Source organism: Stegostoma tigrinum, chromosome 26 (assembly GCF_030684315.1).
Source record: "Stegostoma tigrinum isolate sSteTig4 chromosome 26, sSteTig4.hap1, whole genome shotgun sequence".
NCBI classification, from domain to species: Eukaryota; Metazoa; Chordata; class Chondrichthyes; order Orectolobiformes; family Stegostomatidae; genus Stegostoma; species Stegostoma tigrinum.
In genome coordinates this window covers 13,241,168-13,264,179 of record NC_081379.1, presented here as the reverse complement: position 1 = coordinate 13,264,179, position 23,012 = coordinate 13,241,168, and the positions used below count along the sequence as shown (strand labels likewise).

The window sequence follows — 23,012 nt, the reverse complement described above, 5'->3', positions numbered from 1 at the left end:
TGTCAGTCCTGACCCTCCCTGAGCCACGTTTCTGCATTAATTACAATTTGTCCAACTAATCTGATAACAGGGACAAATCTCATTGACGTAAACGTGCTTCCAGTAGTAAATATTTATTTGGTTCAATTGGGCAAGACAATTTCTTTGTTTAGACAAAACGTTTGTTGACTCATTGCAGCAATTGATTCCCCCAGGCTGAACGTGGCCCATTCCTTTGTCTGTCCAACCACTGTTGTGTCCCTCTGGAGTTCATCTCTACCTATTGTTTACTTTGCCCTACTCCCCACCTCCAGCTTCAGCAGACATACCAACCATTTCCTAGATAAAATCCATTTTAAAGGGTATTTAAGCCCGAAATATAACTCTGCTGTCTCTCCACAGGTGCTGCCAGACCTGCTGAGTTTTCCCAGCAACTTCTATTTTTGTTCCCAACATCCAGGGATGGTAAGCTGATATCCTTGCCCCTCTAAGCCAAGTTTTCAATAATTCCTTTAAAGGAGTTATATTTACTGTTGCTAATCTCTTCCTTTTTATGTACTCATAGAAGCTCATACTTCTTTTATGTCTCTTGCTGGTTCACTATTCTATTGTGTTCTCTCCAATTTCTTAGTCATCCTTTACTGAATCCTTTAAATCTTCAAGTTCATTATATTTTGAACGACAGCTTTGACCTAATATTTTCTTTAAATCCCCTTTCAAATAATGCTTGGACCAATTTTCTTGAGGCTTTAGTTATTTAAAAGAATGTATATTTATTTTGCTATAGTATTTATTGCACTAAGTGATTTTAATTCACACATCTGCAATTCAAATTTTATATTTTGCCCTGGAGAATCAGCGAAGGTATTTAAACAATCATTTCACCAACATGGAAAACTTGTTTACAGAGTAGAACATTCTTGTACACACTTGGCTTTTGTTATGAAGTTATATGCATCATTCCAATATGCCAGTAGGTCCGTAGCGTCCTCGTCAAACACTCGAATATTGTGATAGCAGAACAATCCTGGGAAGAAGTTATCTACTTCTCTGGTTACATTTAAGATGTACCCAACACTGTAACAGACCAGAAGAACTGTTGAGAAATTTCATGTCAATCTTCATGAAGAACAACCATCAGAATGTATGTACTTAGTAAACACTGTATAAAAATAAACAAAGTTGCAACCATATGGTCAAAAATATTGATCATTTTCAATTTTTCCATTGTGGAAATGGGTAAAGGCCAGCGCACACCATGTGGTTCTCAAAAAGTGATAACCCTCCTGGACGATATGGACCAATTTAGCAAATCTCAACATTGGGCAGCTGCTGCAAATCCTGCACTTGACGACTAGCACAAAAACTAAAAGGGAAGAAAAAACATCTCAAGTTACCACTAGCAACCCCAACATAGACTTCAGTGATAAAAATCTGTTTCACTCAGTTTCTGGTCTTGCACATCAGGAATACCATTTGAACAAATCTGAATGTTATGACCTCTCAAACTGGTAAGAGATGTAGATATGCAGGAGTTATGCCAGTGATTTCCTTTTGCCTTGCAAAGTCAGTTGAGAAAAGGATACATGGTTTTATGAGTTGACAGTGGTTATTAGATAAGTGAAACATTAAAAACACCACAATAATTATTTTGTTCTTACCCTGTGCTTTGAAGTTCTTCCAAGTTCGAAGCATTCCACTCTGAACCCTAAAATGGCATTGATTATAATCACACTCTGATACACAAGGATTAGTTTTAAAATTAGAAAAGCAGCCTTTAAATGTTACACATTGTACATGTCATTGTGAAAGTTCTTGTCCAAGTCAGTACCATCCTGACTTGAAAAGATAGCAGTCCCCTTACATAGTGCAGGATCAAAATCCTAGAAATCCCTCCTGTACAGCATAATAGCCCTAACTGTAGTATTTGGAGTGTAGCAGTACAAGGTGGTAGCACACCACCATCTTCTCAAGAGTAACTAGAGGTGACCAATAAATACCAACTCAGCCAGCAAAGCCCATGTCCCATGAGTGAATTTAAAAAAAAATCTTTACAGTACATCCATCAGATTCATTTAACGTTTATATAAGAAAAGCACTTTGGCATTATTTACAGTTAGTACTTCATTATTCACCAAACCTTCATCCAGCTGCAAATGAACCAAATTGAGATGCTGTTATAGGACTGGTACAAATTATCCATGTTAATTTAGAATTGTTTATAGGTTGCAGATCTTCCAAACTGAACTAGAGCAGGTTTAACATTATGACTAAAAATAGTTAAAGGAAATACATAGTGCAAAGTGATTTATTTTGGTAATCTTAACAAGGGGAGGGTTATAAAGTGTAATATTCTAAAAAGGGTTCTGGAGGAGAAGGGCTTAGGATTTGTACATGCAAATTAGCGGAAGTGTTAGACAGATTGAAAAGTCTGTTAAGAAACTATAAAGGATCTTGGACTCTATAATTAGGGAAGGACAGTACAAAAACTAAGAACTTATGATTGGAACACAAACATTGATAGATGAATACCTTGCTAGCAGGAAACAGAGTAGGAATAAAAGGGTCTTTAATTTGTGGGCAAGGTGCAACAAATGGGGATCTGTGCAGGCGTTTCAAGTTTTTACCATTTATCTTAAAAGGACTGAAGGAACACAAAAATAGGTCAGAAAAGTAAGTTGTTAAGAGGGCAAAGATGGCGGCAGTGGAGTAGCAGCATTTGGGTCCCGAGCTTGGGGCTCATCCACTTCCGTCTGGTTTCCTTCCCCCCCGCCTGCCTTTCTTTTACTTTTGCACTTTCTATTTTTCCCTTGCGCAGCAGCAGCAGTATTCTAGAGTATCAGCAGCATTGTTAGCAGTCCCTTTCCTTGAGGGTTGGCAGGGCCAGCAGTAGTTTCTTCAGAGGGGATCAGCATCGGCAGGTTGCTTGCTGAAAAGGCAATCCCAAGAGGTGCACGGACTCATAGTGACAACTAAGGAGACAAGATGACACCGAAGAATGGTGATCAGTGATAACGGGAACTGCAGATGCTGGAGAATCCAAGATAACAAAGTGTGGGACTGGATGAACACAGCAGGCCAAGCAGCATCTTAGGAGCACAAAAGTTGACGTTTCGGGCCTAGACCCTATCAGAAAAGGGGGATGGGGAGAGGATTCCGAAATAAATAGGGAGAGAGGTGGAGGCAGACTGAAGATGGATAGAGGCATTTGATAAGGTTCCCCATGGTAGGCTCATTCAGAAGGTCAGGAGGAATGGGATACAGGGGAACTTAGCTGTCTGGATACAGAATTGGCTGGCCAACAGAAGGCAGCGAGTGATAGTAGAAGGAAAATATTCTGCCTGGAAGTCAGTGGTGAGTGGGGTTCCACAGGGCTCTGACCTTGGGCCTCTACTGTTTGTAACTTTTATTAATGACTTGGATGAGGGGATTGAAGGATGGGTCAGCAAGTTTGCAGACGACACGAAGGGTGAAGGTGTCGTTGACAGTGTAGAGGGCTGTTGTAGGCTGCAGCGGGACATTGACAGGATGCAGAGATGGGTTGAGAGGTGGCAGATGGAGTTCAACCTGGATAAATGCGAGGTGATGCATTTTGGAAGGTCGAATTTGAAAGGTGAGTACAGGATTAAGGATAGGATTCTTGGCAGTGTGGAGGAACAGAGGGATCTTGGTGTGCAGATACATAGATCCCTTAAAATGGCCACCCAAGTGGACAGGGTTGTTAAGAAAACATATGGTGTTTTGGCTTTCATTAGCAGGGGGATTGAGTTTAAGAGTCGTGAGATCTTGTTGCAGCTCTATAAAACTTTGGTTAGACCGCACTTGGAATACTGCGTCCAGTTCTGGTCGTCCTATTATAGGAAAGATGTGGATGCTTTGGAGAGGGTTCAGAGGAGGTTTACCAGGATGCTGCCTGGACTGGAGGGCTTATCTTATGAAGTGAGGTTGACCGAGCTCGGACTTTTTTCATTGGAGAAAAGGAGGAGAGAGGATCTAATTGAGGTATACAAGATAATGAGAGGCATAGATAGAGTTGATAGCCAGAGACTATTTCCCAGGGCAGAAATTGCTACACGAGGGGTCATAGTTTTAAGCTGGTTGGAGGAAAGTATAGAGGGGATGTCAGAAGCGGGTTCTTTACACAGAGAGTTGTGAGAGCATGGAATGCGTTGCCAGCAGCAGTTGTGGAAGCAAGGTCATTGGGGACATTTAAGAGACTGCTGGACATGCATATGGTCACAGAAATTTGAGGGTGCATACATGAGGATCAATGGTCAGCACAACATCGTGGGCTGAAGGGCCTGTTCTGTGCTGTACTGTTCTATGTTCTAAAATCCTAAGGGACCTTGACAGGGTGTATGCAGAAAAGATATTTTCGCTTGTGAGAATTTAGAACTAGGAGGCACTTTTTAATAAGGAAGGCTTCTCAAATTAAGATAGAGGAGACTTTTTTTTCCCCTCACAGTGGGTCTTCCTAAACAAGGTAGTGAAGGCAGAATCTTCCAATTTTTTAAAGCAGAGCTACCTAGATTCTACATAAGAGGGTGACAGGCTTTTGGGAATAAGTGGGAATGTGGAATAAACAGATAAGCCATGACTTTACTGAATGGCAGAGCAGACCCGAAGGGCCAAGTACCCTATTTTTCCTGCTTCTAATCTGTATGATAAACCTTATAAACCATTGACTTGGTCCAATTCTAAGCACTACAGCTTAGGAAAGAGATAGTAGTGTTCGGGAATGTTCAAGAACGTTCACAAGAATTAAGAAACTGAGCTGTTTTCCTTCAAAAATGAAAAAAAAACTTAAATGGAGACTTGGTAGTGCTCAAAGTAAAAAGAGGCCTAGCCATAGTAGTTAGGGAGAAGCCGTTCCCAAGGTGAAAAAGATCGAGAATCAGAGGACCTTTCTTTTAAGATTATCAACAAAAAAAAAAGCAGTGGAGAAATTAGAAAAAGACACATTTTAAAAAACAAAAAAATATAGACAGCTATAAGAATCGGCAATGTACAACTTGGGTGCAGTGAGGCAGATTCAATTGAGGTCTACAGACGAATATCAGATTATTTACCTGTAGCACTCAGCGGAAAAGACAGGAGAGGGGAAATAGCTGAATTGGTATTGCAGAGACCAGCAGTGGAAGAGGCTGAATTGTCTCCCCTTGAACTACAACTATTTTATGACATTTCTCATTTTATTTCCCTTTAAGAACTGCAGATCACAGGACCATTTTCACAAATGAGTGTTACTTGTGAAGTTCAATGTTTGCTGATTAGGAACAATGGGAATGCAATTTCCCTACTTGTTGATCCCAGAATCAGTCCTAGCCTTTACTCCCAATAAATTTTCTTACATCAACACCCTTCTCATTCTTTGGCAGGCACCTATTTCAAAAGGAAACCACTGGCTAAGGAAATCCAACTCCAGATCAGTTACTCCAGCTCAGTCTCCAACAAACTACAGCAGATACTATTGACAACAGAAATGTTCGGGGACAGAGCAGTTCAAGTCATCATGCTTTTGTACCATAGACTTGAAGTGTATGTCTAGATATAAAATTCCAGCCACTCAGCAACTCAAGACCACAAGAGAACTTCCATCAGCAGCGCCTTCACCATCTCTTCCTGATTGTGCGAGGACCCTCAAACAAACCAGAATGGCACTGTTGAAGCCAGCTCTACAATCTGAAAAGAATAACTTCAATGAATGGACAGTTTGGGTAGTAGAAAACTCTCTCTCCTGCCAGGTCCTGTTGACAGTCCTGAACTCTCAAATGGTCAACATTCCAAGAAAGGTCAAAGTCATACTGAAGCTCTCCTTGAAGCACACAGCATGGACATTGATGATGGATAGAAGTTCTCTACCAATCATTTACAACGGTGATAACTTGCCCATTAAGCTGGATCACACTTTGAGTCACAACATGACACAGAGCAACAGCAGAGAAGGAAAGAAAATGAAGAAGAATCTGGACCCCAGATTTTAAAAAAATTCCCTCATGGTACATGGATGTCACTGGCCAGGCCAGCATTTACTACCCAACTCTTAACTTTTGCTGGGTCAAAATGCTGGAATTCTCTCCCTAATGGCATTGCGGATCAACCTACAGCAAATGGATATCAGCAGTTCAAGAAAGCAGCTCACTATCACCTTGAAGGGCAACCAGGGACAGGCAACAAAATGCTAGCCAGCCAGCAATGCCCACATCCCAGGAGTGAATTTTTTAAAAATGCACAGTCTCAAGCAATGTCCTGTACTAAGCACCTAAAGATTTGTGGGTCGAGAATCTCAGCCACATAAAGATCCTTGGGAAGAGCTCAACACCCCAAGTAGAAATCATATTCAAATCAAAGGACAGCCAATGAAGACCATCGAAACATCAGAAGTACAAGTGAGTTTTGCTCTTTTGAATTTTTCCTTGTATAAAGCCACTATCACAACTGATCAACACAAGAACACATTCACCGCATCACTACCAGCTGGTAATTTATATACAGACGCACAAGTGGTATTACTATAAATAAAGTAGTTCAAGTGCAAGAGTTTTAAAATTGCTGAACTTCAAGTTACTCCTTATGTCAATTACCTCCACAACTACTCCCAGGTTGAGCTGTAGACAATGTCAGCAGGCTATTTTAAAAAATAAGATATTGAATTAAAAAGGTAGCTCCCTTTTCCTCCGCTCTATACTTGTGGGCGGGTAACTAGAAAAATTCATTATATATGTAGTATTAATTTGGATGGAGATGGGAAATAGGAATATCGAGAAAATAAGTCACTGGTAAGGGTTGCCTACAGACTCAACAGGAACCAGAATGTACTATGAAGTTTACAGGAAGAAAGATTGAGTGCTTGTGACAAAGGAATAGCAACAAGCACAGGTAATTTCAATCTACATACAAACTGGAAAAATCAGATTGGTACGTTAGCTTGAATGAAGAGATCATAGAAATGTTTTTGACAGAGTTTCTTACAGATGCACATCTGGAAACCAACTAGTAAACAAGTAGTATTGTATTTGGCATTGTGTAATGTGACAGGATTAATAAATAACTTAAAAAATCAGGCAGGTACCTCTAAGTAGCAGTGAACATGCTTGACTAATTTTACATCCAGTCCAAAAAGGAGAAAAAAATTTCTATAACTAGTAACTTAAATGGAAGTAAGGGTAACTAAGTGGGCATGAAAGCTGAACTGGTCGAAGTGAACTAGGATCAGAGATAATGGGAACTGCAGATGCTGGAGATTCCAAGATAATAAAATGTGAGGCTGGATGAACACAGCAGGCCAAGCAGCATCTCAGGAGCACAAAAGCTGACGTTTCGGGCCTAGACCCTTCATCAGAGAGGGGGATGGGGAGAGGGAACTGGAATAAATAGGGAGAGAGGGGGAGGCGGACCGAAGATGGAGAGTAAAGAAGATAGGTGGAGAGAGTATAGGTGGGGAGGTAGGGAGTGGATAGGTCAGGCCAGGGAAGACGGACAGGTCAAGGAGGTGGGATGAGGTTAGTAGGTAGATGGGGGTGCAGCTTGGGGTGGGAGAAAGGGATGGGTGAGAGGAAGAACCGGTTAGGGAGGCAATGACAGGTTGGACTGGTTTTGGGATGCAGTGGGTGGGGGGGGGAGGAGCTGGGCTGGTTGTGTGGTGCAGTGGGGGGAGGGGACGAACTGGGCTGGTTTAGGGATGCAGTTGGGGAAGGGGAGATTTTGAAACTGGTGAAGTGCACATTGATACCATTAGGCTGCAGGGTTCCCAGGCGGAATATGAGTTGTTGTTCCTGCAACCTTCGGGTGGCATCATTGTGGCACTGCAGGAGGCCCATGATGGACATGTCATCTAAAGAATGGGAGGGGAGTGGAATTTACGACTGGGAGGTGCAGTTGTTTGTTGCGAACTGAGCGGAGATGTTCTGCAAAGCGGTCTCCAAGCCTCCACTTGGTTTCCCCAACATAGAGGAAGCCACACCGGGTACAATGGATGCAGTATACCACATTGGCAGATGTGCAGGTGAACCTCTGCTTAATGTGGAATGTCATCTTGGGGCCTGGGATAGGGGTGAGGGAGGAGGTGTGGGGGCAAGTGTGGCATTTCCTGCGGTTGCAGGGGAAGGTGCCGGGTGTGGTGGGGTTGGAGGGCAGTGTGGAGCGAACAAGGGAGTCATGGAGAGAGTGGTCTCTCCGGAAAGCAGACAGGGGTGGGGATGGAAAAATGTCATGGGTGGTGGGGTCGGATTGAAAATGGCGGAAGTGTCGGTGGATGATGCGTTGTATCCGGAGGTTGGTAGGGTGGTGTGTGAGAACGAGGGGGATCCTCTTTGGGCGGTTGTGGCGGGGGCGGGGTGTGAGGGATGTGTTGCGTGAAATACGTGAGACGCGGTCAAGGGCGTTCTCGATCACTGTGTGGGGGAAAGTTGCGGTCCTTAAAGAACTTGGACATCTGGGATGTGCGGGAGTGGAATGTCTTATCGTGGGAGCAGATGCGGCGGAGGCGGAGGAATTGGGAATAGGGGATGGAATTTTTGCAGGAGGGTGGGTGGGAGGAGGTGTATTCTAGGTAGCTGTGGGAGTCGGTGGGCTTGAAATGGACATCAGTTACAAGCTGGTTGCAAGAGATGGAGACTGAGAGGTCCAGGAAGGTGAGGGATGTGCTGGAGATGGCCCAGGTGAACTGAAGGTTGGGGTGGAAGGTGTTGGTGAAGTGGATGAACTGTTTGAGCTCCTCTGGGGAGCAAGAGGCGGCGCCGATACAGTCATCAATGTACCGGAGGAAGAGGTGGCGTTTGGGGCCTGTGTAGGTGCGGAAGAGGGACTGTTCCACGTAACCTACAAAGAACCTATACTCTCTCCACCTATCTTCTTTACTCTCCATCTTCGGTCCGCCTCCCCCTCTCTCCCTATTTATTCCAGTTCCCTCTCCCCATCCCCCTCTCTGATGAAGGGTCTAGGCCCGAAACATCAGCTTTTGTGCTCCCGAGATGCTGCTTGGCCTTCTGTGTTCATCCAGCCTCACATTTTATTATCTTGAAGTGAACTAGGATCTCAGTTTAGGAGATAGATCAATACAGATGCAATAGTAATATTTAGAGGGGATATTTCAGAATACTTCCATATCTATGGCAGGCATAGAACTATATCTATGATAATGAAAAAATCACAAGGTCAGGATTCACCATCTGTGGTAACTAAAAAGTTAAGGAAAGCATTAGCTTAAAAAAACATCGTAACTGCCCAATGAATGGCAGGTCACATATTTGGACGAGAAAGAATGGCAAAGAATAACTACAACATTTATTTCTGGCTGGCTTCCTAACTAGAAACTGGACGGCAAAAATTCCACTGTAATTTAGAAAAAACAAAAAGACTAAGTAAAGCACGTGTAAAGTTACAATCAACAAAAACTGATTGAGTTGCAGTCTGGTCAGTCTCCGGTTCTTGATAGATTACATCCTTGGGTCTTACAAGAGGTTGCTAATGAGGTTGGCGATGCCTTGGTGTTAATTTTCCAAAATTATGCTCCTAAATTATAAATTTAAGTTTCAATGAGCAGCACAGTGGCTCAGTGGTTAGCAATGTTGCCTCACGGCACCAGGTTCGATTCCACCCTCGGGTGCACACCCTCGACTGTCTATGTAGAATTTTCACATTCTCCCCATGTCTGCATGAGTTTCTTCCAGGTGCTCTGGTCTCCTTCACCATCCAAAGATATGTAAACTAGGTGGATTGGTTATACTAAATTTCCTGTAGTGTTCAGGGATGTGTCGATTAAATGGGTTATAGTGGGTTGGGTCTGAGTGGGATGCTCTGAGAGTCTGTGTGGGCTTTTTAGGCCAAAGGGCCTGTTTCCACACTGTAGAGATTCTGTGATCTATGATCATATTTAATGAGTCTATTCAGTTTCTCTTTCATTCACTGTTAGGACAATTTTATAATTCCTCTCTAATGGCTTACACTTGTCACAAATCTCATAGTCTAACCTCATAGGAACTTAAAGATTTCCATCTAAAACTCTCTTGGCTTGGAAATTCATAAACAAGAAAACAAAAATCACTAGTACTGCAGGGACTGTATTGAACTTTGTTTGGAGAGAAAATAAACTTGCTAATGAGAACTGAGAACTGTCAGAGGAAGTGGTAGAGGCTGGTACAATTGCAAGATTTAAAAGGCATCTAGATGGGTATATGAGTAGTAAGGGTTTATAAGAATATGGGCCAATGCTGGCAAATGGGATTAGACTAATTTAGGATATACAGTCGGCATGGATGAGTTAGACTGAAGGGTCTGTTTCTGTGCTGTACATCTGTGTTTCTATGTGAAAGTAGTTCAGATAATGTGTACTAGACTGACATCTAGAATGAGTGGTTTGGCTTATGAAGAAAGGTCATACAGACTGGGCTTGTTTTGATTGGAGTTCAGAAGAATGAGGGATGAATTGACTGAAGAATATAAAATCCTGGACCGTCTGGCACAAAGGTGGAGGTTTCAAGGATGTTTCAGCCTTTGGCTAAGTCCAGAACATGGAAGCACTGTTTTGAAGTAAAGGGTTACCTTTTTGGACAGAAATTAGGATTTCTTTTTTCAGTGAGTTACATAACTTTGGAACTTTCTGGGAGGCTGGGCCATTGAATATTTATAAAGGTGGAGGGACATTGGTTTCCCCACTTAAAAACAATCTCAGGTTATCAGGGATAGACAGGAAACATAACAGATAGCCATGATCATATTAAATAAGAGAAGTTTTGAACAGCCTAATTTGTATGTTCATATGTTCCCAAGATTTTCAAATTCCTGCTCAAAGCGGTGTGAGAGATAGGGGCTGGTCTATTCTCCAAAATCAATTTCCCTTGGTTCCATTTGCGTACGCCGTTCATTTGTCATCTTGCTCAGATGAGATGAGTAATTTTAGTGTTTGACAGCTTTATGGTGTGGTAAATGTTCCTAATGTTAAATGTTAATTTTCTACACTGCAAATTTCTAAATGTCCAATATTAATTAAAATACTTATTTGTAACACCTAACTTTAGTGTGGAAGGATTCACCCGATAGGATAAAACATTTTAGAACAATTTCTGAATGCACATCATTGTGTTAGTCAAAACAGAGTCTTTGGAATTACTGGGATATCAAGCCTCCAGCTGAATCAAAGACATAGTAAATTAAACACATCTCAAGTTAATTAGCGCAAAGGGCACAACAGTTATTTGTGGGAGCTGTCAGCTCACAAAAACATTTCAATCTAAGTGCCACATAATTTACTTGCAAAACACAGCCATAATTACGCTTTGGACACAACAAAATTTTGTGAACATAATTTGATTTTATTGAATACTTAAGAACTACATAGACACAAACACGCTTTTGCTGTTGAGACAAACTGCACATTTTAGTTGGCATCTATTGCAAGAACATCTTCCATGGCACTTCAAAGCAAACTATTAATTGACCTTTGCATGACAGGTTTAACGTAGCCCACGGGCATTGGAGAGTTTCTGCAGGACAGTTTCCAAGTCTGCAGGATTAAATAAACTTTCCCCACTATTTGCATTTTTCCAGGGGTTACCAGTGACTTCCTCAATGGGCACTGCAGTCCATGGATGCCATCTCCACAGAAACATCCTCCCCAACCTGATGGGGCCTGCCTTACTTGCCCCCGTGACCCTAAACTAACTTACCGGCTCAGGATGGTGTCCATGATGCTGCTCTACACTAAGTGCAGTCCCAGCCTTCTTGGCACTGCTGAAACCAAAGAACTGCCTACCATGTGATTAGTTGACAGCTCTTTAGGGCAGGATGTTTCCCTTCAAAGGACAAGAACTACAACAGTCAGTTAACTGCCTAATGCCACAGAAATTAGGTCAAACCTCTCAAAAAAAAAATCCTGAGGCACTGGTGCTTCTTTTCTTGCCTGTCATTGGAGTCAGCATTAAACTGTATGCCTGAACTTTCAACAATGGAGTCTATAGACAGAACCATACAAGAAATTGGCTCGCAGATGTTTCATTACCACACTTGGTAACATCCTCAGTGCAGCCTCCGATGAAGCATCGGAGTGTTTTCCCGCCTGGTTTTTAAACACTGGAGTCCGTTGAGCTGAATGGCCACACTTCTGGTTTTCCTTAGTAGTGGAGTATATATGGGGTCGACTTCTATGCGTTTATTAATGGCTTTCCTGGTGGAGTGCCAGGCTTCTAGGAATTCCCATGTCTGTCTCCACTTAGCTTGTCCCAGGATTTTGGTGTTGTGTCAGTCGAATTGGTGGTTCTCCTTATTTGCGTGGATTGAGATGAGTGAGTATTGGTTGTAGCTTTTTGTAGTCAATTGGTGTTCGTGCACCCTTGTTGTTAGTTTCCTTCCTGTTTGTCTGATCTAGTGTTTCACAGTCTCTGCAGGGGATCTTGTAGATAACATTGGTCCTGTCCATGGCTGGGAGTGGGTCTTTAGTTCGGGTGAGCAGTTGTCGTAGGGTTGATGTGGGTTTGTGTGCCACTCTCATGCCCGGCGGTCGTAGGGGTCTTGAGGCTAGTTCCAATGTGTTCCTGATGTACGGTAGTGTGATGAGTGTCTTGGGGCGCGTGGTATCTTCCTGATGTTGTTCGTGTAGGCATCTTATGACCCAGTTTTTTCAATATCCATTATCCTTGAAAACCTGCAAGAGGTATTCTTCTTCCTCTTGGCACAGTTCTGTGTTGCTGCAGTGTGTTGTTGCCCGTTTAAATAGTGTTCGCATGCAGCTTCATTTACGTGTTTTGGGATGATTAGTGTTGAAATTCAGGACCGTGTCCGTGTGTGGCTTTTCTGTGTACTTTTGTTTGCAATTCCCCATTTGTCTTGTGCTTTATCACGATGTCCAGGAGTGGGAGATGTTTGTTCTTCTCCTCTTTGGTGAATTTTATTCTGGTGAGGGTGTTGTTTATAAGTTTGTATGTCTCCTTTAGTTTGGTCCGTTTAGTGGCGACAAAGGTATCGTCCGCGTAGCGTATCCATAGTTTTGGTTGGATTAGTGGAAGGTCCGCCCTTTCTAGTCTTTGCATCACTGTCTCTGCTATGAATCTGGAGACAGGTGATCCCATGGGTGTCCCACTGATTTGTTCGTATGTTTGGTCGTTGAAAGTAAGGGTGGTGAAGCATAGGTCCAGTAGTTTGAGCATGTTGTCTGTGGTGATGGTTTCACTGGGGTCGTGCTCTTGTTCCAGTAGTGCTGTCATTGTTTCCCTTATTAGTGATATGTCTACTGACGTAAATAGGCCTGTGACATCAAACAATATCATGGTCTCCTTTTTGTCTTTGATGGAGTTGAGGAATTCTTGAGCTGAGTGGATTGAGTGGGCTGACTTGTTGACTAGGTGCCAGAGTGTGCTTCGTAGTTTACTGACGAATCTGTGAGATTGACTATGGGTTTCGGGGGTCCTTCAGCTTGTGCACTTTTGGGAGGCCTTAGAATTGGGGTATGTTGGTTCCTTCGGGTTTCATTCTTCAGAAGTCTGCTTTGTTGATCTGTCCTGTGTTTAAGTCTTTTTAACGTGTAGAGGATTTTGTCGCCTAGTTGCAGTGTCAGGTCAGTTTATATGGGCCGATATGTGTTTTCATCGGCGAGCAGTCCCTCTGCCTTGGAGATGTAGTCCCTTTTATTCAGTGATACTGTCATGCACTCTTTGTCTGCGGGAAAACACACTGACGCTTCATCAGAGGCTACGCTGAGGATGTTACCCAGTGTGGCAACGAAACATCTGCAGAACAACAAACCAACTTGGCGAGCCGACCAATCTCAACACCCACAACCTGAACTACAAATGTACTCCAAAGCCATTCAAGAAAGTAATCTACTAAAAATTATGGGGAGACTTTGTCCTTGATTATATGTGCAAGTTCATTTGCTTAAGGTAGCTGTTTTTTGCCTTCTGCATTGGAGATTCCAACCTTGTTTTAATTATTTGTTGAATATTTTCTCCTCCACTGCTTGAAGCACCAAATTACAGGGGAATTGATTTGTGTTTTATAAGATCAAAAGAGGGGATCACAACAAATCTGATTCCATCCTCACCCAATTTTCATTTATGCAGACTTTCCAGCAAAATCACTGGATGATGATCAGGAATGGAAAGATTGTCTGAAAACATAACCAGTCTCTCCATGTAGTTTTAACTTGTAACCACATGCTCAACAAAATCAGCAGTGACAACGTAGGCACCTATCAGTAAGTCATACTCTAAAACCATAAAGAAATACGAAGAGGCACAGGCTGCCCATCCCCTCGTGCCTGGTTCACCATTCAAAAGGATCATGACTGATCCAGCATTCTGAATATTCACTTTCCAGCATGTCCCCATAACCCTTCATTTCCCTACTGATCAAAAAAGTTAGCATCAAATATACAAAAAGACTTTGCCCCCACAGCTCTCCATGGCAAGGTGTTCCAAAGACTCTCAACCTTCAGAGAAGAAATTTCTCATCTCAGTCTTAAATTGGGACCCCTTTGTTCTGCGTCTATGCCGCTGGTCCTAGACTCTCTGATAAGGGGAAACATCTGCTCAGAATTCACCTTGTCAAGCCCTTTAAGAATTCCATATGTTTCAGTAACATCACCTCTCATTCTTCTAAACTCCAGAGGCTGGAGTCCCAACCTGTCTAGTCTTTGTTAATAAGACAATCCCTCCATACCAGGCATCATCCTCACAAACCTCCTCTGTACTGTCTCCAATGAAATGGTATATTTCCTTAAATTAGGGGCCTAAAACTGCTCATAGTACTCCAAATATGGTCTCAACAGCAGCTTGTATCAGTTGCAGTAAGACCTCCCTACTCTTGTACCCCAATCCCCTTGAAATAAAGGACATCCTGGCTGTTACACCTTTCCGTATTTTGTGTACAGGCAGGTCCTGCTCTCCTAGTACCTTCTGCTGCTTCAACTACTTCATCTTGTTCATCTGCCTTACATCATCTCGAAAATCAGCATCTACTACCCCACCAGCCCCAATCAAGTTTCCTCCAAAAATATCCATTCATTTCTCAGCTTTATTTCAGTGATTCATTTTGGAAGGTTGAATCTGAATGCAGAATACAGGGTTAGTGGCAGGACTCATGGCAGTGTGGAGGGACAGAGGGATATTGGGGTCCACGTCCATCCATACCTCAAAGTTGCTACACAAGTTGATAGGGTTGTAAAGGCGGCATATGTTTGCTAGCTTTCATTGGCAGGGGAATTGAGTTTGAGTTTAAGAGCCATGAGGTTATGCTGCAGCTCTATAAAACTCTAGTTAGACCACACTTGGAATACTATGTTCAGTTCTGGTCACCTCGCTATCGGAAAGAAGCTTTAGAGAGGGGGCAAAGGAGATTTACCAGAATGCTGCCTGGACTGGAGGGCAGGTCTCATGAGGAAAGGTTGAGGGAACAAGGGCTTTTTTCACTGGAACAAAGAAGGATGAGAGGTGACTTGATAGAGGTTTACAAGATGATGAGGCATAGATAGAGTGGAGAGCCAGAGACTTTTTCTTAGCACGGAAATTACTATTATGAGGGAGACATAATTTTAAGGTGATTGGAGGAAGTATAGGAGAAATGTCAGAGGAAGGTTCTCCACACAGAGTAGTGGCTGTGTGGAATACACTGCCAGCAGTGGTTGTGGAGTCAGATAATTTAGAAACTTTAAAACGACTCTCGGATAGGCACACGAAGGATCGTAAAATGTAGGGTATGCGGAGTACATTGATCTTAGTAGGATAAATATGTTGGCACAACATTGAGGGCCGAACAGCCTGTGCTATTCTATGTTCTATGTTCACACGGAGTGATTCTACAGCTTTGCCGACTTCATTGCCATTTCAGCACTCCTTATCTTTTCTCCTTACATTTGTATTCTCAACTGCACTCGTGGCTACTGTAACAAAGTTTGTGTGTCCCTTTGATTCCTTTTACTGCTTAGTTTGCGATCCCATGCTCTCACACTCCATTCTTAAACCCCTCGGTTTTCTGTCAGGCTCCCTATGAGAACTTTGCCTTCTAATATCTTCTTTGGCTTAATATTGACTTCTTTGCTTACGCCTCTGTCACACATTTTGGGACTTGTTTTATTAACATTAACAAACTGTTGTGCCTTCTTTCAATCTTACTTGTTTTGACCTAGAGAGTCTAGATCAAGTGTAAATTCAGTTGGGACAACTAGCTCAGCACAAACCTGGAATCACAAGTTCCTTCATATCAGTTACATGAGCAACTTATCATATGTTCTGACCACAAAAGAGTGTTTTACACATAATGAAGAATGGTGACTGGTAAGTGAGAAATGCTGCTGTCATTCTGAATGCAATATCTTGTAAATTAAGTGAATGTCTATTTACGTTGCTCGTTCTGTTAGAAGAAAAATGCTGACCAGAACAATGAGTTAATTCTTCTTTTGATACAACTACAGGTTCAGTGCATATCAATGAAATTAAGAGCATTGCCTGTAAAGTTTTAGTAAGTTTCCTGGATACTGAGGGAAAGACTTTTACATTGAGTTTATTGGAGACAGAGCTGCTCGAACTTTTGCACAAGCTATTTGATGCAGTTTGAAACAAAGCAGTTTTTCATGTTTAGCAAATCAGTTATAAATATCAGAACTAATTAGCCATGATGAGAATGTAATTTTAGTACAGAAGTTTACAGAAATCTATTAGTTTTATTAAAATTTGTACATCTTCACCACACATGAAGTTTTGCATTATAAATTTTTCATATTTTAATTATTCATGGGATGTAGGTGTCAGCAGCAAGGCCATATCTTATTGCCAATTCATAATTGATCTTAAGAAGGTAGTGATAAGATGTGTTCTTAAGTGAGTGCCATCCATATGATGTAGGTACATGCACAGTGTGACTGGGAAGAGAGTTCTAGGGCAGTGACAGTGAAATAATGGTGGTAGAGTACCAAGTCGGATGGTGCGTGGCTGGGAGGAAAACTTGCAATCAGTAATATTCCCATGTACCTGTTGTCCTAGCCCTTCTAGGTGGTAGAGGCTATGGTTTTTGAAGGTACCAATCAGCGGCTCGACTAATTCTTCGGCCTAAGTCTTTAGCAGTATAGCCAGAACGTTTTGATAGCCTGTGGCCTTGGCCGTATCTTGTGCTTTCAGCCATATCACATGGAATGAATTAAATTGGCTGAAGATTGGAATCTGAGATGCTAGGAATTTCAGGAGGCTGAGATTGATCATCTGCTCAGCCTTTCAGGCTGAAAATGTGGGCAACTTCAATCTGGAATTTTACATTTGTATGTTTGGTTCTCACATCATTGAGGATGGGGATAATTCTGGAGTCTCCTCCTCCTGGGAGTTTTTAAAATTATCCAGCAACAATTACAGTTAATTGTGACAGAACTGAATATCTGTTGTCTGTAGGATCACTTAGCTCTATTGAAAGCTGCTTACACTGCTAGGCATGCATTACAGCTTTCCCAGGCTGACATCTCATTTTAATGTTTGCCTGGTGCTGTTCCTGGCATGCCCTCCTGCATACTTCATTGATACAATGGTCAATTCTCTGGCTTGGTAGAAATGGTAGTGCGGTATATGCTAGGGTCATGAGATTACAGATTTTGGTTGAATAACATTCAGCTGATGGAGCTGAGGAGGAGACTCCAGAATTATCCCCATCCTCAATGATGTGAGAACCAAACATACAAATGTAAAATTCCAGATTGAAGTGGCCCGCATTTTCAGTCTGAAGGGCTGAGCAGATGATCAATCTCAGCCTCCTGAAATTCCCAGCATCACAGATTCCAATCTTCAGACAATTTAGTTCGCTCCATGTGATAGCACTTCATTAAGGCCAGTGGGTAGCCTTAACGTCAAGGTGTGACACTGCAAACCAAGTGGATAACCTCACATTTATCTATGTTACACTGCACTTGCCAAATTTTGCCCCCTCAGCCAGTCTGTCCAAGTCACTCTGCAGCCTCTTAGCATTCTCCTCACAGCATACACTGCCACCCGCAAATTCGGAGATATTGCATTCAATTCCTTCATCCAAATTGTTAATGTGTAAGTACTGACCATGTTGTACAAAAATAAAAATGTTACACATTTAACTGAAACCAAGGGCTGAATTTAACACGGGTGAAAACGTATGTTTTAGTGCATGAATGGTCACAGTTTGTTATTTTTAAATAAGGAAGTCCAAATTCGTTCCATGTTACGTTTTCCATTTTTACATTTTTCACTGGCCTTTTTACAGGTCAGGAATGCTCACTGTCACTAGTGCAGCCAACACTAAATGACAGTTGAAAATCAGATTTCTTCCTGCACACTTATCTGGCAGTGTGGAGTTTAGGAAATACATTTAAAGTACACCAGGTTCGAGGAATATGAAGAAAAAAGAAAGCCTGAGGCGGCGTCTGGAACGTTCTTGAAGGTTAATACCGTAAAATGTTTTACAACTCCCATTAGTCAATAGCAGGTGCTGTACTATAAAGTGTGTTTTAAATTCAGTGATTCATTATAGGGACCTGTGTTCTAAATGTGACCCCAACATTGACCACTCCCCTTATTTATTCATAATCATTGCAGCATTTTTCAATGCAAAAGTGTCAGATTGTAGTGAAGATTACAGCAAAATGTCCTGTCAGTTCACTATGTCATTTGTCTCCACTGTAATTCAAGTAGCTCTCACTGATGTGGTTTGGCACTTGAAAAATAATTTATCTGCTCCCATACTGACTGACACAGACAGACATGCAGTCAGTTTTGAAAGTGAAACATGCACCTGCTGTTCTTTCCTCCAGAGAATATTCTATCTGAACAGCTGTGACTATGCTTAGTTGAGTTTCAAGTGCTAATAAATTCTGTCATACTAGGCAAGCCATTTTTCAGGGAATGAATGGCAGCTTTAACAAGATCTTTTAACAGACCATCCAACTGAGTGATTTTAATTTGATTGACATAAAGCGAACAGGATTATAAGAATCATTTTTGTTCAAGAATTTAATGTATTGGGGGCTTTTGTCAGAGACGACATGTTCATTTACTTCCTCTTCAAGAAAGGCATTGATATTACACAGAACCTGAGAATTATTTAAAGCTCATATTGGATGATTAAGGAAGATGCAAGAGGCCACAGGTGACCCGAGGGGGCATGGAGGATACATAGGCACGCAGAGGTGAAATGGAACAATCAGATGCAAATCTCCAGATAGGTGGAATAAGTTATGTGAAAGGTGGGGGACATAAAGATAGTTTGGGTGATTGGGGGGTGGACATACCGGTATGGACCATGCATGGGGTAGATGGAGGCGGAACAAAGGAAGTCCGGGGTGAAGATTAAGAGATTCTCAAACACCGCTGGGTGTGAGTATTCTGTCTCGGAGAACTGTCTCGGCAATACCTCAAGCACTATGGCATAGCACATAAAGTGTATTGTTAGCTTGATGAGGCAATGTGGAAATTCAAAAATGATGTGTAAAGTCATATGCTAGTCAATGGGCTGTTTGTCAGCTGTAAATGTTTGCAGGTAACCCGAAAGGCCTACTTTTGCTCCTACATCTTGTCACCAAGATGCAAAAAAAATCAGCTGTTTTATCCAAGTAGCAGCAAACATACACTCCTCCAAAGCACTGATTTCTATTTTGAACAAATATGCCTGTGAAAATAATAATCATAATTAGCTAGAATTTTAAAAAATTCTACAGAATAGCTAGATAAATATGTTACCAGATAAAGATGATCAAATATTAGGGTAGCTTTATCCATTTGTCCTAAAATGATCAACATTTCATTGTCAATAAATCCTTTATACTCTTTCAGATTGTAGTTCATCTGTTGTTCCAACTCATTTCGAATCTGTACAAAGAAAAAAAACTTTGGTAACATGTATAAAATGCAATAAATATTTACTAAAACTTGTGCAAGTTTCCTTGGTTTTGTTTCTTCTCCTATCTTAATAGAACAAACTCTTCCTGGGATTTGACTCTTTAGACGGTGTCAGCTTCCTGAAGACTGAGATAAAATAGAAATTGCTAGAAAAGCTCAGCAGATCTGGCAGCATTTGTGGACAAAAATCTGAGTTAATGTTTTGGATCAAGTGACCTTTCCTCAGAACCCCGTGAAGATTGAATTGGCTCATCAGCAGGAGAAAGTGAAGGTGGAGGGTTATTTTCAGACTGGAGGCCTGTCACCGGCAGAGATCCATGGAGATTGGTGCTGGGTCCACTTTTGCCATTGACATAAATGATTTGGATCAGAATATAGGAGGCATTCTTAGCAAGTCTGTGGATGACACCAAAATTGGTGTTATGGATAATGACAGTGGTTATTTAAGATAACAAAGAGATGAATTGGGTCAGTGGGCTGAAGAATGGTAGATGGAGCATAATTTGCATAAATGACAGGTATTGCATTTTGGTAGTAACAAACAAGGTAGTACTTGTATAATTAAACGTATGACCTTGAACAATGCTGTTGAACAGATAATATTAAGCTGAAGAAGGTTCAGAAGAGTTTTACCAGGATGTTGCTAGGACTTGAGGGTCTGAATTAAAAAGAGAGGCTGGACATAATGGGACTTGTTTCACTGGAGCCGAGGAGGTTGAGGGGTGACCTCAGAGATTTATTAAATCATGAGAGGTTTATATAAGGTGAATGGCAAGTGTCTTTTCCCAAGGGTGAGGGATTCAAGACCAGGGGACAAATTTTTAAGGTGAGAGGAGGAAGATTTAAAAAAAAAGGCATGAGAAGTGTTTTTTGCCCAGAAAGTGCTTTGTGTGTGGAACTAACTACCAGAGGAAGAGGTGAATGCAGGTACGAGTTACAACATTTAAAAAGACATTTGCTAAGTACATGAATAAGAGTGGTTTGGAAGGATATGGGCCAAGCGCAGGAAGGTGGGACTAGTTTAATTTCGGATTATGTTTGGCACGGACTGGTTGGACTGAAGGATTCAATTCCATGATGTATGACTCTATGACTAGTTTAAGTAGCAGATTTTTCTGCATGGATGTTAACCAAACTGTCGCACAATTGAAGCAGATGTGGTCTTTGCCTGATGTTCAAGTGTACTTCTCAGTCTGTTCTCTGGACCATTATTACACTGAAGAACTTGACTGAATTTGAACTGTGCCCTTGTTTAGGGTACTGAAGTAAAATGCAGTTTTCAACTGTTGCTCTAGCCGAAATCAACCAACACCACACAATCCAGGAATTTGACCTGTACATTTATCGCTGTGTTATACAGTGGACAATATCTAACTCTGAATGAATTACGTGCAGATTTTTAAGCCAGTAAAATATGCATTCACTGTTCAAGTTCTTAGATTACTGTTCATCTAAAGTCTGTAAACTTATAGCACAAAAGATGCAGTCCATTGCAAGTGCATCAGTTCTTTGCTGGCTCAAGCTCAAACTGATCATCTGGTCCTGCTCTCTCCTTATAACTTGCATCTTACTCGACTTCAAATATTTATGTACTTTTCCCTTGAAAGATCCAAATATATCTGTCTCAATGACATTTGGGAAGCATGCCATGATTGAACAAATCTACATTAAAATTTCCCCTAACCTCATACCATTCTTGGTTCCACTTTTAAATTTAATTTTCCAAGTCACTGACCTCCTGCCCAGAGAAATTATTTTTTATATATTTCATCAGAAAACCCAACAATTTCAAAACCCACTGTTTAGTCACTTTTTAATGTTGTTCACTTCAGAGTATACACCAACAGCATGTTGGCAGGCATAACTGTAACTTTTTATCCATTGCACCTTCTTGTCAAATTTACAGCGTACATTTCCTCAGATTTCAACAATCAATGGATCTCTCAAGGCTAAGCACTGGTGTAAGCAATGCCTTATAGCAATGTAATAATGATTTTTGATTGCTTATTCCATCTGCATTTTCAAGCAAATCACCTGCCTGTTCTCATCCAAGAGGGATAAGCAGATATCCAATTCAAATATCTTTTTGATTGGGATGCAGGGCTGAACAAAACAAATGAAAGCAGGACTATTTCCCGAGAGATAACGGGAACTGCAGATACTGGAGGATCCGAGATAATAAAGCGTGGAACTGGGTGAACACAGCAGGCCAAGCAGCGTCTTAGGAGCACAAAAGCTAACGTTTCGGGCCTAGAGCCTTCATCAGAAAAGGGAGAGAAGGAGAGGGTTCTGAAATACATCGGGAGAGGGGGGACATGGATTGAAGATGCGCAGAGGAGAACATAGGTGGAGAGGAGACAGACAGGTTAAAGGGGCGGGGATGGAGCCAGTAGGGGGGAGTGTCAGTGGGGAGGTAGGGAGGGGATAGATCAGTCTGGGGGGGGGACAGACAGATCAAGGGGGTGGGATGAGGGTAGTATGTAGGAGATGGCAGGGGTGCGGCTTGAGGTGGGAGGAGGGGATGGGTGAGAAGAACAACAGGTTAGGGAGGCGGGGACGAGGTGGGCTGCAATAGGGGGAGGGGAGGTTTTGAAGCTTGTGAAATCCACACTGATACCATTGGGCTGCAGGGATCCCAAGCGGAATATGAGTTGCTGTTCCTGCAACCTTCGGGTGGCATTGTTGTGGCACTGCAGGAGGCCCGTGATGGACATGTCGTCTAAGGAATGGGAGAGGGAAGTGAAATGGTTCGCGACTGGGAGGTGCTGTTCCTCTCTGTCTCCGTCTCAGGCAACCACCCAGAAACCAATATCCATTTCAAGCCCACCGACTCCCACAGCTACCTAGAATACAACTCCTCCCACCCACCTTCCTGCAAAAATTACTTCCCCCATTCCCAATTCCTTCTCCCCCATCGCAACTGTTCCTAGGATGAGGCATTCCACTCCTGTACATCTCAGATGTCCTTGTTTTTCAAGGACCGCAACAGCCGCCATCAGTGGTCGAGAACACCCCCGACTGGTGTCTCCCACATTTCCCGCAACTCATCCCTCACACCCTGACCCCGCAATAACCGCCAAAAGAGAATCCCCCTCGTCCTCACATATCACCCCATCAACCTTCAGATCCAACGCATCATCCTCCGACTCTTCCAGCATCTGCAATCCAATCCCACCACCAAAGACATTTTTCCATCCC

At 42.2% G+C, this 23,012-nt stretch overlaps 1 protein-coding gene across 3 annotated transcripts in view; it reads right to left on the bottom strand.

Moving 5' to 3' along the window:
* Positions 1–23,012, bottom strand: part of LOC125464061 (protein phosphatase Slingshot homolog 1-like) — a 117,283-nt gene that overhangs the window by 17,284 nt on the left and 76,987 nt on the right. For all 3 annotated transcript variants that reach the window (XM_048556068.1, XM_048556069.1, XM_048556070.2), the window contains 3 exons: positions 19,656–19,784; positions 1,641–1,687; positions 910–1,056 (listed from right to left, as the gene is read on the bottom strand). In XM_048556068.1, coding sequence (XP_048412025.1) covers positions 910–1,056; positions 1,641–1,687; positions 19,656–19,784 — 323 coding nt within the window. The remainder of the gene's footprint in view (positions 1–909; positions 1,057–1,640; positions 1,688–19,655; positions 19,785–23,012) is intronic.